A 15,618-nucleotide genomic window follows, 5' to 3' on the forward strand; every position below is an offset into this window, starting at 1 on the left:
TAACTTCCAATCACTTGAGAGGCACGAGCGTCATTTCGTTCCCTCTCTGTGAGCGCATGATTAATGGGACGTCACAAACGGCAACAACTTTCTTGGTTACCTGGTACACTGTTGCGGTGATAATATGTCCAAGGCATCACTTCTCGATGCCCGATACCAAACACAAACACCAACCAGTTGATGCACTGGCGATTTTAGTTGATCATATGTGAGTTCATGTGTCGCGAACCAATGGTGATGGCGCCATGAAATATAGTAAAAAAACTTCCTTTCATAATGCCAATTCATTGCCCACAAATAGATCCTTCTCCTAACAAGACAATAAATACACGTATTTGCTCGTGTTGGTTTCTGAACTGCAATCAATTCATGAAGAATACTTTGTCTTATTTCACATTGTTTCGTAAGTTGGTTGAGTTGTTAGCGAACAGATTATTCACTGTAATCGCGTGCTTTTCCTAATGCCATTATCAGCCTCAATAGCGGTCTTCAACGTCTCGTCGCCCGTGACTTGTGGTGCGTTCTGGATGAATTCATTACCGTTCTTAATTTGTTACACCACCGTCGTACTGTCTGCTCATTTACCAGACACAATTTAAAAACTGGGATTCGTATCACCACTCGGGTTTATACGTGACGCCAGTAGCCCCACCGGAAATAGAACAGGGAATCAACTGCACAGTAACTGGAAATGTACTGAAATCCAACGCATGTTTAAATTCAACAGAATTGTTTGGAAACCAAACAGAAATTTATATTTTAAATCATTGACCTTATTTTTTAAATTGTGGTTGAGAACATAAAAAGACATATTTCTTCCACAATTTTATTCAAATTTTAAAATATTTATTGATTTTTTTTTTTTTTTACCACAAATGACAAAATACTAAAAATATCACTACAGACTGAATTCGCAGGAAAGAAATGAAATATTTCAATTGTATTTTTTTTTTCATATCACTTAGAAACGAAACATAACTGTAATGTGAAACTATAGATTACTACCACGAATAAACATCAATTGTATTAATACAAAATACCACATACAAAAATATTTCGAGATATTCACCACTAAAGATTTTATGTGGAACAACAAAGAAACATCATTTTTTTTTTTCCAAAACTGTTAGTCCATTTTCGATTTTAAATCACAAAACATAGTACGTCTAGATCATCTGAAAACTAATGAATCTACTTATAAAAACAGATTATCAAGTCGCAACACTTTTCAGATTCATTCAATAATTAACATATATGCTCTCTTTTCTTTCTTTCCTTTTTTAAAGTAAGTTTTAAGCCTTCGGTATTCAGTTGACTTTGTCACAAGAAAACTCTTGAAAAAGTCAAATGTACGTATATTATTTACTTACATAAATGTTACTTTCTTACAGAAGTACATATACTGTTATATACTTACAATATATAAAAACATATCAGGACAACAGTCCATTTTGGCAGTACCAAAAGCACGACTTTCGACTTCAACTTCTCTTCTTAATTATCACGTATTTAAGTCATATTCTGGTGAGATATATAAGTCTGCCATTGCAATACTCTTGAAGAGGTAATCTTTACACATGAATTTTAGCAATTAACTTCTCTCAATGTTTACTAACTTATCAGCTAGTATTTTAGTCTCAATTCGCTCCCGATTATACAAAAACATATAAGAAACATGAATACAATAGGGAGTAGGCGTACGGAATAATCAGATAATTCTTCGAAACGGTATCAGAAATTTTGTTTAGGATCATTCAAGTTCAGTTAACTGAATTTTCTTTCTTTCTTTCTTCAACAAGTATATTTGCATGATTTTTCTTTCTTTTCTGAACCTTCTCACTTTTTAAATCAATGTATTCAAGTTCTGTAACAAATATATTTACAACATATAACAAAAGAATTGTAAAGATAATAATTTTCTATGGTATTTCAATTTTGATTTGATATACCGTTACTATGGATTAGTTTGGTAAAACGAATAAACGAAACGAGCTGATTGTATCAACGAAAAATAATTAGAGGTGATATCTCATTTTATAGTTACGAAATACTTAAATGTGACACCCGCTGTAAAATTAAAAAACATTGGAAAAAGGAAAAGCTTAAAATTGCAGAAGTTAAAACCTGTAGTTCTAGGAGAAATCTCTGTTATCTTCTGCTTGACGTGATCACGATTTTATTTCAACTGCTTCATCATTGAGACTGAAATAACCTACTTTACTAGGTGAAAAAAGAAACAAGCCTGCGATAAATGACCCAATGATTCAATACATCAGCAGCATTCATACAATGGCCTGACTTAGGCCGTATCTTCTGATGAGCTTTCTGAACATATTGATGTGACACTGATGTCATCAGGGCTAGACGATATTTTCATACGTGTAATATAAAATTCTTTATGCGATATACTTAACTTAAAGAAACATACTTTCCTCTGATAATATTTTCATTAGTTTTGGTTTCTATTTAATCATGGATTTGTCATTATTTAAGAATATATTATATGTATTTTTACGTATTTCAATCTTCAACTGCTGTGGACGTTTTTAACTTTTCTGAATGAACTAATTTGGACGTTGACTCCATTTCCAACTAAAACGCGTCAGGAATATTCTAACCCAATCGGATATAAGATGGCCGTGTAAACGTTTCTTAATTTCAAGTATAAATGGCCTTTCACAAACCTTGATATTTCCACCACTCTGTACTCGAAGAGGATTTAATACGTTTCAGTCTATTAATTGAGACAGTTCAACACGTGAGAATAGTGAAAACTTATTTATATTTTGTGAACACTTACAATTAACACACCACACACGAATGCGTACACTGTGTGATCAACATGAAGTATCAGAACATAAATAAAACGTAACGTCATTCAGAACACTGTGCAGAGGAAGAACGAAATTACACAGTATTCGAATTTTAGAAAACAAACTATTTCCTTTCAGCTGTAATATTCACTTTATAGTCTAGAAGAAACAGCAAATAGCGAAAGGATAGTAAATGTGTCTACTTTATATATTGTCATCTTTCAAATTTTAAACACAACTCTTCTTACGTTACTCATCTCTCAGTTTATATTTAAGAAAACAGAAGGTTTTCCCTTGAATATTGGATAGCCCATTTGAATTGTGATTATTTATTGATTTAGGGCCTACAGGAGACTTTTTCTTAATGCAAAATTTACATCCATAAAATAAACAATATACTGTTGCAACCATAACTAATTTTCTTTTCTTAGTATCTTTGTTTTTAACACAGTAACAGTTTCTTATTCACTACATTACACATCACATATTGAAGCTTTGTATTTCACTTATATACTTAATACAATACTTTCTCACAGAACTAAGAAGTTCACTTACAGAGAGACTTCGTAAATTTTTCTGTAAAATAAAATGTCACACGAGATTCCTTTTAACAAAAAAATTCTTTCTATCCTTCGATGATTTCACAGAGAACATAGATTGTTAAATCCATGACAAGTTACCATAACCTGGTAACATGTACTCAATGATGTCATTCCATTTACGATTAATATTCCATGAATTCTTGATCTGGGCGTTTTCTCTTCTCTTAGTAGTTTGGGTTGTAAGGAGCTTGTTTGGCATACATCTCCGTAGCCACTGCATCACTGTATGGCGGTGGATTGCCTTGTGCTACGAAAATACAAAATATTTCAGTTTAAAGCAAATTTTAAAATATTTTGCAATAACAAAGATACTAAAATATTATCATCATTTGCAAATATATTATTAAATAGCTATTTTAACACCAATTATGCTAAGGATCTTCATTTTTTTCAACTATGGAGCTTTTACTAGAAAATTTATCATTATATATAATACGTAAATCGAGGAAAATAAATGGGAGGAATAGCTAGTTATATATGAAATGCACACAATGTATTAGCTAAATCCCTAGGTAGATCAAGACGACAGGAGGGTAACAAATATTTAGAAAAATGAATTGGATGGATTTCCTTGATACAGAATAGGCTTTACTCGGCTGCCTTTCTTTGTGATGTTGAGCTACCAAATCATTGATATACTGTAACAGGCCAGTTTTCTGTTCGTTACAGGCTCTTTTATTGTTCGTGGTTTTCAGTAATTTGTTATTGTGTGCTCAACCATATTCTTTTAAGTAATTATACATTTATTCCTTTTTTTTTTTTAATTATCATTAAAGTAACTTTGGAAACTAATTAAAATATTTTTGGAATGGCCTTGATTTAATTTCTTATAAAACTATTTATTTGCCGAGACATGATGGCAACTGCTAAACCAAAAGATCATTGCAAACCAATATTTAAAGAACTTCGTATTTGGTCTAGGAATTAATTCGTGCGGTTGGTACGCACACATTGAAGCTGTAGTACAAACACAAAATACATAAATACCTTAAGAAAAATATTGTCCATCGCTAGCCACCACTTTCGCCCATCTGTCAGGCAATGTACGGATTCCGTGGAGAAAGAAGTCCTCATCCTTGGAAGCGATCCAGTCAGAGACCCATGTTTCAATATCTTCTGAAGAAGTAAACCGCTGTCCAATCAAATCGTTGTTCATGCAATCGAACAAGTAGTAGTCCGAAGGAGCAACGTCTGGTGAATACGGCGGGTGGGGTAAAACTTCCCATCCGACATTTTCTAAATAGGTTTTGACCGGTTTTGCGACATGTGGGCGAGCGTTATCATGTTGAACAATAAGTTTATCATGTCTGTTCTCCCATTCTGGTCGTGTTCTGGCCAGAGCTTGCTTCAAACGCATTAATTGTCGTCGATAACGTTCTCCATTCATAGTTTCACCCGGTTGCAGCAGCTCATAGTACACCACACCTTTCATATCCCACCATATGCACAGCATAACCTTTGCACAGTGAATATCTCGTTTTGGTTGTGATGAACCTGGTTCACCTGGTTTCACCCAGGCCTTTTTTCGTTTAGGGTTCTCGTAATGGATCCACTTCTCATCACCCGTAATAATTCGATGCAGAAACCCCTTTCTGCTCTGTCGTTGAAGCAGCAATTCGCAAATTGTTTTTCGTCTTTCAACGTCTCTGTCTTTCAATTCATGTGGAACCCAATGTGACATCTTTTGAATCATTCCCATGGCTTTCAAGCGTTTGGAGACTGTTGTTTGATCAACGCCTAATGCTGCTGCAAGTTGTTCCTGCGTTTGACACGAATCCTGCTCGAGCAATGCTGTCAATTCTTCGTCTTGAAATTTTTTTGGCTGTCCAGCTCGCTCTTGGTCTGCCAAGCCGAAATCACCACTTCTAAACCGTGCAAACCACTTCTGACACGTTCACTCAGCTAGAGCATGGTCACCATACACTTCCACCAAAATACGGTGACTTTCAGTCGCACTTTTCTGCATGTTAAAGTAATGCAGCAGGACACCCCGCAAAAACACTTTATCAGGCACAAATTGCGCCATGTTCACTTAACTACAAACTGGTGTTGTTGACGCTTTAATCCACTGCCCTATACTACGAACGATACGCGATGACAGGGGTTTGCAACACATATGTGGATACACGGAACTGTGGGACGCTCCGTTCGTTGCGCCATCTCTTGTCCACCCGCACGAATTAATTCCTAGACCAAATATACTTCCAGTACCCTGTTTGTATATTTTAAATCTATTGATATTTGTAAAGAAACACCTACAAGGTATGCTTACGCGAGTAGAACAGCAACATGATCATGATACAAGAAACAAAGAAAACTTTTCTATTGTAGAACACAGAACAGTATTATATGAAAAAGGATGTAAATACGCGGGTATCATGCTTTACAATAAACTTCCGAAAGAAATAAAAACTCAGGACTCTGTTGCTAAATTTAAAAAAGAACTCCAGAAATATTTATTACATCATTGCTTTTACTCGGTAGAGGAATACATGAACTGCTAAGTAAATAGAAACGTTACAAGATGTACAGTAAATCAATGTCATTACTTGCTTTTAGCATTGCATATTTGTTGGAGAGTTTCTAAATACACTGCAAGTAATAATTGCTAAGTTTATTTTTAACGATGATGTCATGTAAAATGTATAGTGTAATAAGATGTAAGAAGTAAGGCTTAATTACTAACCTAGTGTATGTAATTTTCACTATTATTGTTTCTTTTACTTTTGTATTCATATATAAATGACGTGTCCGCTTCATATGCATTGTATTACAGTGTTAAATGTATGAAAAAAGGACGAAATAAATACAATACAACACAATACATAGAATAATGTAATGTATATTTCAATATTAACTTTGTTGCTTGTTTCCGTGTAGTTCCTGTAATAAGTTTGTAGTGGCCAACACTGTACCCGTGGGTTTTCTATTTCCTCTCACGTTCCCATTCCCTCGATTCTTCCATCTTAATCACTTGCCTTAATTATCCCTTTCCCTTAGCCCAAAGGGAATAACCATGGGAAGTTAAACTGAAAGATTTCATTTCATTTTCATGTATGTTTGAACCTTATTATCGTGATCTATATGTTACGAAATCCACAATATGGCTCACATGCACCACAAAATCTAATTGTTTCTCTAATCTTTAAATATTTATGAACTTCTCTCTTATTTGTAAATGTTGAATTACTATTGAAAATGAACACTCAAGTCAACAAATTGTAAAACACAAAGACAAATTTCTAACTCGTTTGAAAATAATTGATTTATTGTCACAACGCACAGAAGACCTTAGTATTCACTACTTAATTAATTTCCTTAATTTCTGTTGTTGTTGTTGTTGTTGTGTTTGAGTTTAACGTCCCGTTCAGCAACGAGGCTATATGAGACGTGGACCTACTGATTAACGTGGAATCCGAACCACATGAGCTCCCGCCGGGAATCGAACCCGGGTCTCCCACGCCAAAGGCGCGAACGCTAACCGCTTAGCCAAAGAGGAGCTCTTTCTTAATTTCTTTCGAAAGCATCAGAGGAATGAACGTGGTGAGAATGAATCACTAAATCACAAATTCCAAGGATCCCTTTTGCTATATAAGTCAACTGCTCCTAAATCTCAAATATACAGTAATATATTAGATGCATCTGCTGCTTTCAAGTTAAGTTCTTTCTTTATCAGGGAAGTCACAAAGTAAGGCTCACTAATGCATATCTTTTGCACTATTGCAGCTACGAAGTTGCTGCTGTGTGGACATCAGAAGAGGTGAGATCTGATATTCGGTACTTGTGAGTAAAACGGACAGATCCAATTCAAATTTGTAAGGAATTACATACGTGTACGACGCAAATGTGATGACAGTGCAGCATGTGGGTAAATGGGTTGAGAATTCAGTGGTGGTCGCATAAGTGTATAAGATGAACAAAGTAACGGGTGTCCTCGAATAATAGCAGAGCTCTTATCTGCAATTGAAGAAGCTTTACGGGCGATATGCCAAGTGTCACTAGCAGAGTTTGAAGTGCAATTTAATCTGTCACATGGCACAATGAGGAACATTCTCCGTGAATATTTAGGATAGAAAAAGTGTGAAGCAAATCCCGAGATACTTGACAGATGATCAAAAGAAAAGTGGCGTAGATGCATCCCTCTCATATCTCTTACACTTTAATGAGGATGGGGAGAATTTCCTGAGCCAAATCATTACTGGGGATGAAATGTGGATGTACAAGTACTGCTCGGAGTCAAAAGTGCAATCAATGGCAGGAAAGAATCTAGAATCTCGACAATCAAAAAGTTCAAAACATCACCCAACACTGATAAACTAATGCCAACGGTCTTTTGGAATATCCACGAGGCTCCTGGTTGATTTTTGTGCCTCTAATTATACTGAGTGCTGTGGCGTACTAAGTAATACTCCGAAAACTGAAAAGACCTGTTCAACACAAAAGACGTCAACTATTAGGCACGACAGTAAACTTGCTTCATGACAATGCGCGCCCGCATACAGATCACGCGACAGTGAATCTTTTGCAACGGTGGAGCTGGGTAATTCTTTCACAACCATCGTACAACTCAGATCTGGCTCCCTCCGATGTCCACTTTTTTCCGAAAATGAAAGGACATCTGCGTGGGAACGATTTACATTGCATGATAACGTGAAGTATGCAGCCCAAACATGGCTTTATGGTCAGAATTATTATTTAGTCTAGGAATTAATTCGTGCGGGTGGACAAGAGATGGCGCAACGAACGGAGCGTCCCACAGTTCCGTGTATCCACACATGTGTTGCAAACCCCTGTCATCGCGTATCGTTCGTAGTATAGGGCAGTGGATTAAAGCGTCAACAACACCAGTTTGTAGTTAAGTGAACATGGCGCAATTTGTGCCTGATAAAGTGTTTTTGCGGGGTGTCCTGCTGCATTACTTTAACATGCAGAAAAGTGCGACTGAAAGTCATCGTATTTTGGTGGAAGTGTATGGTGACCATGCTCTAGCTGAGTGAACGTGTCAGAAGTGGTTTGCATGGTTTAGAAGTGGTGATTTCGGCTTGGCAGACCAAGAGCGAGCTGGACAGCCAAAAAAATTTCAAGACGAAGAATTGACAGCATTGCTCGAGCAGGATTCGTGTCAAACGCAGGAACAACTTGCAGCAGCATTAGGCGTTGATCAAACAACAGTCTCCAAACGCTTGAAAGCCATGGGAATGATTCAAAAGATGTCACATTGGGTTCCACATGAATTGAAAGACAGAGACGTTGAAAGACGAAAAACAATTTGCGAATTGCTGCTTCAACGACAGAGCAGAAAGGGGTTTCTGCATCGAATTATTACGGGTGATGAGAAGTGGATCCATTACGAGAACGCTAAACGAAAAAAGGCCTGGGTGAAACCAGGTGAACCAGGTCCATCACAACCAAAACGAGATATTCACTGTGCAAAGGTTATGCTGTGCATATGGTGGGATATGAAAGGTGTGGTGTACTATGAGCTGCTGCAACCGGGTGAAACTATGAATGGAGAACGTTATCGACGACAATTAATGCGTTTGAAGCAAGCTCTGGCCAGAACACGACCAGAATGGGAGAACAGACATGATAAACTTATTGTTCAACATGATAACGCTCGCCAACATGTCGCAAAACCGGTCAAAACCTATTTAGAAAATGTCGGATGGGAAGTTTTACCCCACCCGCCGTATTCACCAGACGTTGCTCCTTCGGACTACTACTTGTTCGATTGCATGAACAACGATTTGATTGGACAGCGGTTTACTTCTTCAGAAGATATCGAAACATGGGTCTCTGACTGGATCGCTTCCAAGGATGAGGACTTCTTTCGCCACGGAATCCGTACATTGCCTGACAGATGGGCGAAAGTGGTGGCTAGCGATGGACAATATTTTTCTTAAGGTATTTATGTATTTTGTGTTTGTACTACAGCTTCAATGTGTGCGTACCAACCGCACGAATTAATTCCTAGACCAAATATTTGACCACCAGGGTTCTGACAAGTGGATTGTACGCCTAGACAAGTGCCTCAACAGAAAAGATGACTACGTCGAGAAATATCGGAAAGATATATCTTTATTCTAGATGTAATTCTCTTTGTGTCTAGCATCAAGAACAGCTGAGATGGAAACCTCAGTTTCTAATTTGACCTCGTAACTTCTACTACTATATTATGAACTGTATTAGTGATCATTAATTATGTAAATAAGACAGCTAATTACTATATGAATACTGTTCATTATAGATTTGGAACTTCTTTGCTGTGAACACTACTATTTATTGAAAGTGATTTGCTATCGTCAAATTTTACTTTTAATTAAAGTTAATTACTGGATTCAATTGATATAAGGTTACTACTATTTTACATACATGAGCTGAAACAAGTTTTAATGGTCAAATTTAACAAATATTTATAATACCTGATGATGAAGTATCGAGGTGTAGCTGACTTGATTGCAACAAACCCTACTACGTTTGTACATGAAGTTGCGAATTGTTTGTGTGTGAATTAATGTGTGTGTTAAATAATAATTAAACAGCAATAATGATAATAATTATGATGTTCTACGAAGGGTTCATTGAATAGTTCACGACAAAATGCTTAATTTGCCTGTTTCTACAACTTCAATATCAATATTGTTATCCATTTCTAGCTTTACCTTTATGTTTATCTGTTATCTGATATGTGCTCAGCATCAATATTTGCATCTACTGAATCAACATGCGTGCTATATCCTTATAGTTTACATGTTTCTGATTAATGAATTATAGCATATGTGTTATCCTAAATGGAAATTATTAGTATCATCAGTATTATCACATTTCTCTCCTTGAATTCATTATAAATTTTATTTTTGATGTATCCCACTAGGGAAACCTCTCCATTCGTATTCTTGTCCTTATCTTCAGACCGAAGTCCTAATTTTAATCAACTCTTATCAACTTGTCGAGGATGATCTCACGCGAAGCAGATGCCCAAGTGGTCACACAACAGTATATAGAGTAAAAAAATGCACAACTGGACAAAGATTCGAACCTGGGTCTCGAGTTACTGTCTGATGTGTTAACCATTACGGTACCCTGTCCACTCCCTGAACAGCTACATATTCTTCCACTCTTGATGTCGGTCCTAAACCACTGAAGACTACATGAACTGTACCACAACTCTTGTTGTGTTTGGATAACCCATTTTTACTCTTTTTATATCATTAAATTCAAACCTACAGAGGAATTGATGTGATATAAAATCCGTTACTCTTCAATTTATCAAATATAACGACGTCATATGTTTTGGTACTTTTAGAATCTGATTACAGGACTGCTATGCGAAAATAGAGCTATTCAATGTACACATTGCAATGGCTGTTACCAGTGATTAAGTGTTTTTTCAACCAAATAGACTACGAGAATCATTATTAAATATTTTTGTTGGAGGTCTCGAATGTGTGTACCATTATCGATTTGTAATGCAAATACATGAATAAAGATTTTCTGCATTCAGAATTTAAAAAAAGTCAATAGGTCAATTAAAAAGATCCTATGAATCTTATACAACTACTTCATTTACTGAGGTATACATGCAACGATAAAATCAATCGTTAAATTTTGGTTTTTGAAAACATACGTTACAATATATATATATTTCCTGTATAGCATTTTAATGTATGAAAAATCTTTCTAAATGAGGATAACACAGACAAAGGCAATACATTGCTGGAGTCTTTAAAAAGTAATTAATATTGTGAGAATTTATTTAATACTGAACTCTGCGTTCTTTCCCATAGACACTAAGTTCAGGCAAACATTCGGATACAGAGAATTATGTGTCACGGAAATGTAACTAGATATCCATGCTAAATTAGTGAAAATAAAGAAGTCTGTACCAATACCTGATATAGTCCTAAAAGTTTATTGTTTTATTGGTCACGACACTCAAGACATAACTGGGTGTAATTATCAGATAAAATTTAATATACATATGATCATTTCGTCATATTGTCAATCCACTGCTGCATGAAGGTCTGTGCAACTATTCACAACTATCTATCTTGGGTAATTTTGTCTACGTTACTCTGTAGTGTTTGCTGATTCCGACACATCCACATCACTTTGTATGAGAACATTTCTTAAGTCGTTTCTTGTCTCTTGGTACCCAGTCACAAATTCCTTTTGTCCATCGGTCACCATTTCTTCCTCCAACTTGTCCAGTTCATATCTTCGGAGAATGTTACAAATTGCGCAGGAAGTGGATATACGGTGGGTTATTAGAAAGTATGGTGGTCAAGAGATTTATGGATGAAATCATCACGTCCGTAGGTTTTCCAGTTTGCTTCTGCTATCTCCAATCCTTTCATCATCATTTGGCGTGGGAGACCCGGGTTCGATTCCCGGCGGGAGCTCAGGTGGTTCGGATTCCACGTTAATCAGTAGGTCCACGTCTCATATAGCCTCGCTGCTGAAAGGGACGCTAAACTAAAATCAATCATCATCAATTACCTGCATTTGTCACCCATCTTTTTAAGAAGCCAAAAGAGTACAATCGAAACATTCAATCTAAAGATTACATTTCGTTTACTTATTTATGAAATTGTAACCACATGATAACGATGTTACTACACGAGGCAAAAAATGATTGTAAATTTTTAGCCAAAAATAACAATGCAACAATGTCATGAACTAGAGCATAACATGTTCAGGCAACAATTCAAAAGTGTAAGGTTGCTTATGGAAGAAGAAGAAATAAATACTAACGAAAAGGGATCTCACATTTAAAAAGTGACTTACGCACAATGAAATATACAGCCTCAATGTGACGTAAATTTTATGGTGTATAGCACAAGTAAGCTCGATAACTGTATTGAAAATGAAATGAAATCTTTGTTTTACGTCCCACAGTTATGCCGGTCCATAACAGTATTATTATTATTATTATTATTATTAATCTTATTTCCGGACAAACATCTAACCACAATATGTTTTACATTGAAAAAAAAATGAAATGAAATCTTTGAGTTTCACGTCCCACGGTTATGCCGCTTAGGCTAAAGGAGACGGTGATAATGAGAAATGAATGAAATGGTGGAATGAAGAAAGTGGGAGGAAACGGGAGAACCCGGAGGGCACCCACACTCACGGTGTTTCTCCACCACAAAGTTCACTTGGCGGGAGCCGGGATCGAACCCGGGAACTCATGCACCAGAGGTGAACGCTCTACCACCGAGCCACCGCGGTCCTATGTTTTATTGCATATTCCATTAACAAAAATAGATTCACAACTCTGGAATATACGTGCTTTTATTAATTTTGTTACGCTTGGGAATACCAAAAAGCCAAAAGAAAAAAGAAAAGATTTACTTGTGTAATAAATTTCGAATCCATAAGATTCTATTGCCAGAAACTAATTTACCTTTACATATAGAAGACTTTCAATGAATTATTCTTTACTGTTCGTTTTTAAAACTAGATTTTAGTACATCTTAAGAGGTGTGAGGTAAAAATGTAGAGTATATAAATCGTATATATAATCAAGAACGCGTCACAAAATATCAGAAGAGTATAGCAGTTTTCGTGTGTTTTTCTTTCTTTCTTTCTTTCTTCAGAATTATCAACCAAATCATATGAAACACAACTAAAACAAAAACATGAAAGTCTATCTAACATGGAGTATTTATTGTCGACAAATATTGCTGTATTATTCAAGTCGTGTACTTGTTTCTTACAGCAAGAAAATTGAAAGATATGTGTTTCATTGATTTATAAACTTGACAGGTGCTCTTTTAATTAGTCCACATTTTTCTTTTTCAATATGAACTAGTAATATACGTTGTAGTGGTTAAAGACTTTTCTGCAAGCGGCTTACATGATTTTCCCTTTTTATTCACTGTTTCACTCCTATCGATTCGCAAAAATGCGTCCTTGAGGAATACAGTAGTCCCCAACTTTTTAGGAACTCTATAGTTTGCATGTACCGCACAGTACAAAACATGTATCAGAATTGGACCGTGCATTTCGTAAAAGCACGCAATTCCCTTTATGTCCATGAAGAACTGTGGTCTTCTGACAAGAAAACAATTTATAGAAATGTGATCATGAGCACCAGGCTCAGTTCACTGCAATTACGAGTGTTCTTATCTAAAGGTGACACTTGTGTGAAAGCTTTATAGCGTGATAAAACGCTAATCTCGCTTCAGATATAAACGTTTGCACGAGCTGATCATTGCAAAGTGATTACATTCTAAGCGAGAGGGCTAACGAGCACAGGCACTGTTTTGATTCTACCGTAAGTGTTGATGTTTTTTAGCATTGCGCACCGATACAGATCCTTGTACCTCAAAGCTAGAATCTTGGAGGAAAGAACCAATGATAGGAGTAACCAATCAATTCAAAAACTAGCAGAAATACAGCATAAATGCCACACACCTTTAGCAATAGCGATCTTCTTGAGATGCCACGGTCAAGTTTTGATTCTCTCGTGTGTAAGACTTGGTCCGATAGTCTCTCGTGTAGAGTGCATTCTATCTGCTACAGTGTATCTCTTTCAAGCATCTCCCCTCTCCCCCCTTTTAGTTAACGGCCCATATTAGCAGCACATCGATATATATCCTCATACAAAGATCAACACCATGTTTCCTAGAGAACAATGGGGGACAATCCAAGAAAAACAACTTCAAAGAACCCACATGCAGTTCCAACTACTCCACCCCCAACCATCACCGCCTCCTACAGAAGCAGAGGACTCGGAAGAACAATTTTGTAGATTGCAGTACCACAACATCAAGGATTCTGACATAGATGTCCCGTCCAACACAGTGGGAGTTTCGAGTTACACTTTCTAGCAAACCAGCAGACTTCAAGGTGTTCTTTTCTACCTTTGATGCTGTCTTCTGGAGACCGAATGATTTCTATACCCAGGAAGAATCAACTTGTTGAAATACCTGAAGGAACAGCGCATCAAGACAAGAACAACTTTACGCGCGAGTTCCACTCTAACATCAACCCCAAAGGTACAAAATTATTTATATCCAAATACTACTCAGACAAGAAGAACAATGATACCACTATAGAAAACACGCAGAGAACATAGAGAGAAATCCAATACAACTGTTTCACAAGGAAAATAAACAGCACAAAAGAAGCACATTTCACAAGAAAAAATCAAGAGAAGAACACAACCAATTCCAGCAGCCCTTCACAGGACCATCAAACATAGCAAACCTAACAAGACCCTTACCTCACATGCGAAATTAAGGGTGTACGCCTGGAGCATGAAACAGAAGACATTATTTCATTAATGTGATACGCATGCAATGCATAAGGATCCACTACCGCTTGTACATATGTTCTTGCAGAATCCCAAACTCACTGATAGACAACGGTATTGAACTTTTCCAGAAAATACATGGAGCGGAAGCGTCCAAAACTACAGCGAGACCTCGACCGTGCTGGAACTGCTTTTAGTATGATCATTCACACTATTTCTATACTTCACTATTTCTATATTCACACTATTCCCCAGAGTACATTACTGTTATGAGGAAGAACACACACGTTGCAGCACATTTATTAATACGCTATTCTGAGTTACATGCAAACTACTAGACCACAAAACCGGTAGTAGCACATGCCATAAACACTTCCGACATTGCTCTAGTACACACTGAATTCCGAACAACATTCAGAAAACCAAGACAGGGCACCACAGCAGACCCGCGGCCATTCACAAGACCAGTAAGTCCAGAAAGAAGATGACAGGGAGCCAATTACAGGACAGGATGAAGATCCAAATCAAACTATCAGAGAGTTCCACTCACAACCCCAGTAACTTCATTCACTTACACTTGTCCTGACATGCCGTTCTGCCAAAACGTTGAAGAAATAGTGAGTAAAGCAGTTTCCATAGCTAAAGTGGGTTGCATTCATATTAACCATTACTACAGATTCTATAAATTAATTATCCACGTTTCTATTCAAACATCATCTCAGCAAATCACGCACTCCAAGATCCAAATACTGCAGTCAACAAATGGAGACATATCTCAAAAAGAACCCAAGAAAAAAAGAAAGAAAGAAAAAGAAACTCAGTGACCACACAAATAAATACTACAATAACACATAGATGCTTATTAAGAAACAAGAACACAAACAAAATTAATTAAAAAAAATCATATACGTAGAATCTTAACCACCGCCCTTGCCAACAA

The 15,618-nt window shown here is 36.6% G+C and overlaps 1 protein-coding gene across 4 annotated transcripts in view; it reads right to left on the reverse strand.

Annotated features, from left to right (window-relative positions):
• Window positions 1-938: 938 nt before the first annotated feature.
• LOC145673492 (uncharacterized) overlaps window positions 939-15,618 on the reverse strand; it is a 70,299-nt gene continuing 55,619 nt past the window's right edge. For all 4 annotated transcript variants that reach the window (XM_081743244.1, XM_081743245.1, XM_081743243.1 and 1 more), the window contains one exon: window positions 939-3,662. In XM_081743244.1, the coding sequence (XP_081599370.1) occupies window positions 3,580-3,662 (83 nt within the window). In that variant the 3' untranslated portion in view covers window positions 939-3,579. The remainder of the gene's footprint in view (window positions 3,663-15,618) is intronic.

The sequence above is a fragment of the Thermobia domestica genome, chromosome 16 (assembly GCF_964235325.1).
Source record: "Thermobia domestica chromosome 16, izTheDome1.hap1.1, whole genome shotgun sequence".
Taxonomy (NCBI): Eukaryota; Metazoa; Arthropoda; class Insecta; order Zygentoma; family Lepismatidae; genus Thermobia; species Thermobia domestica.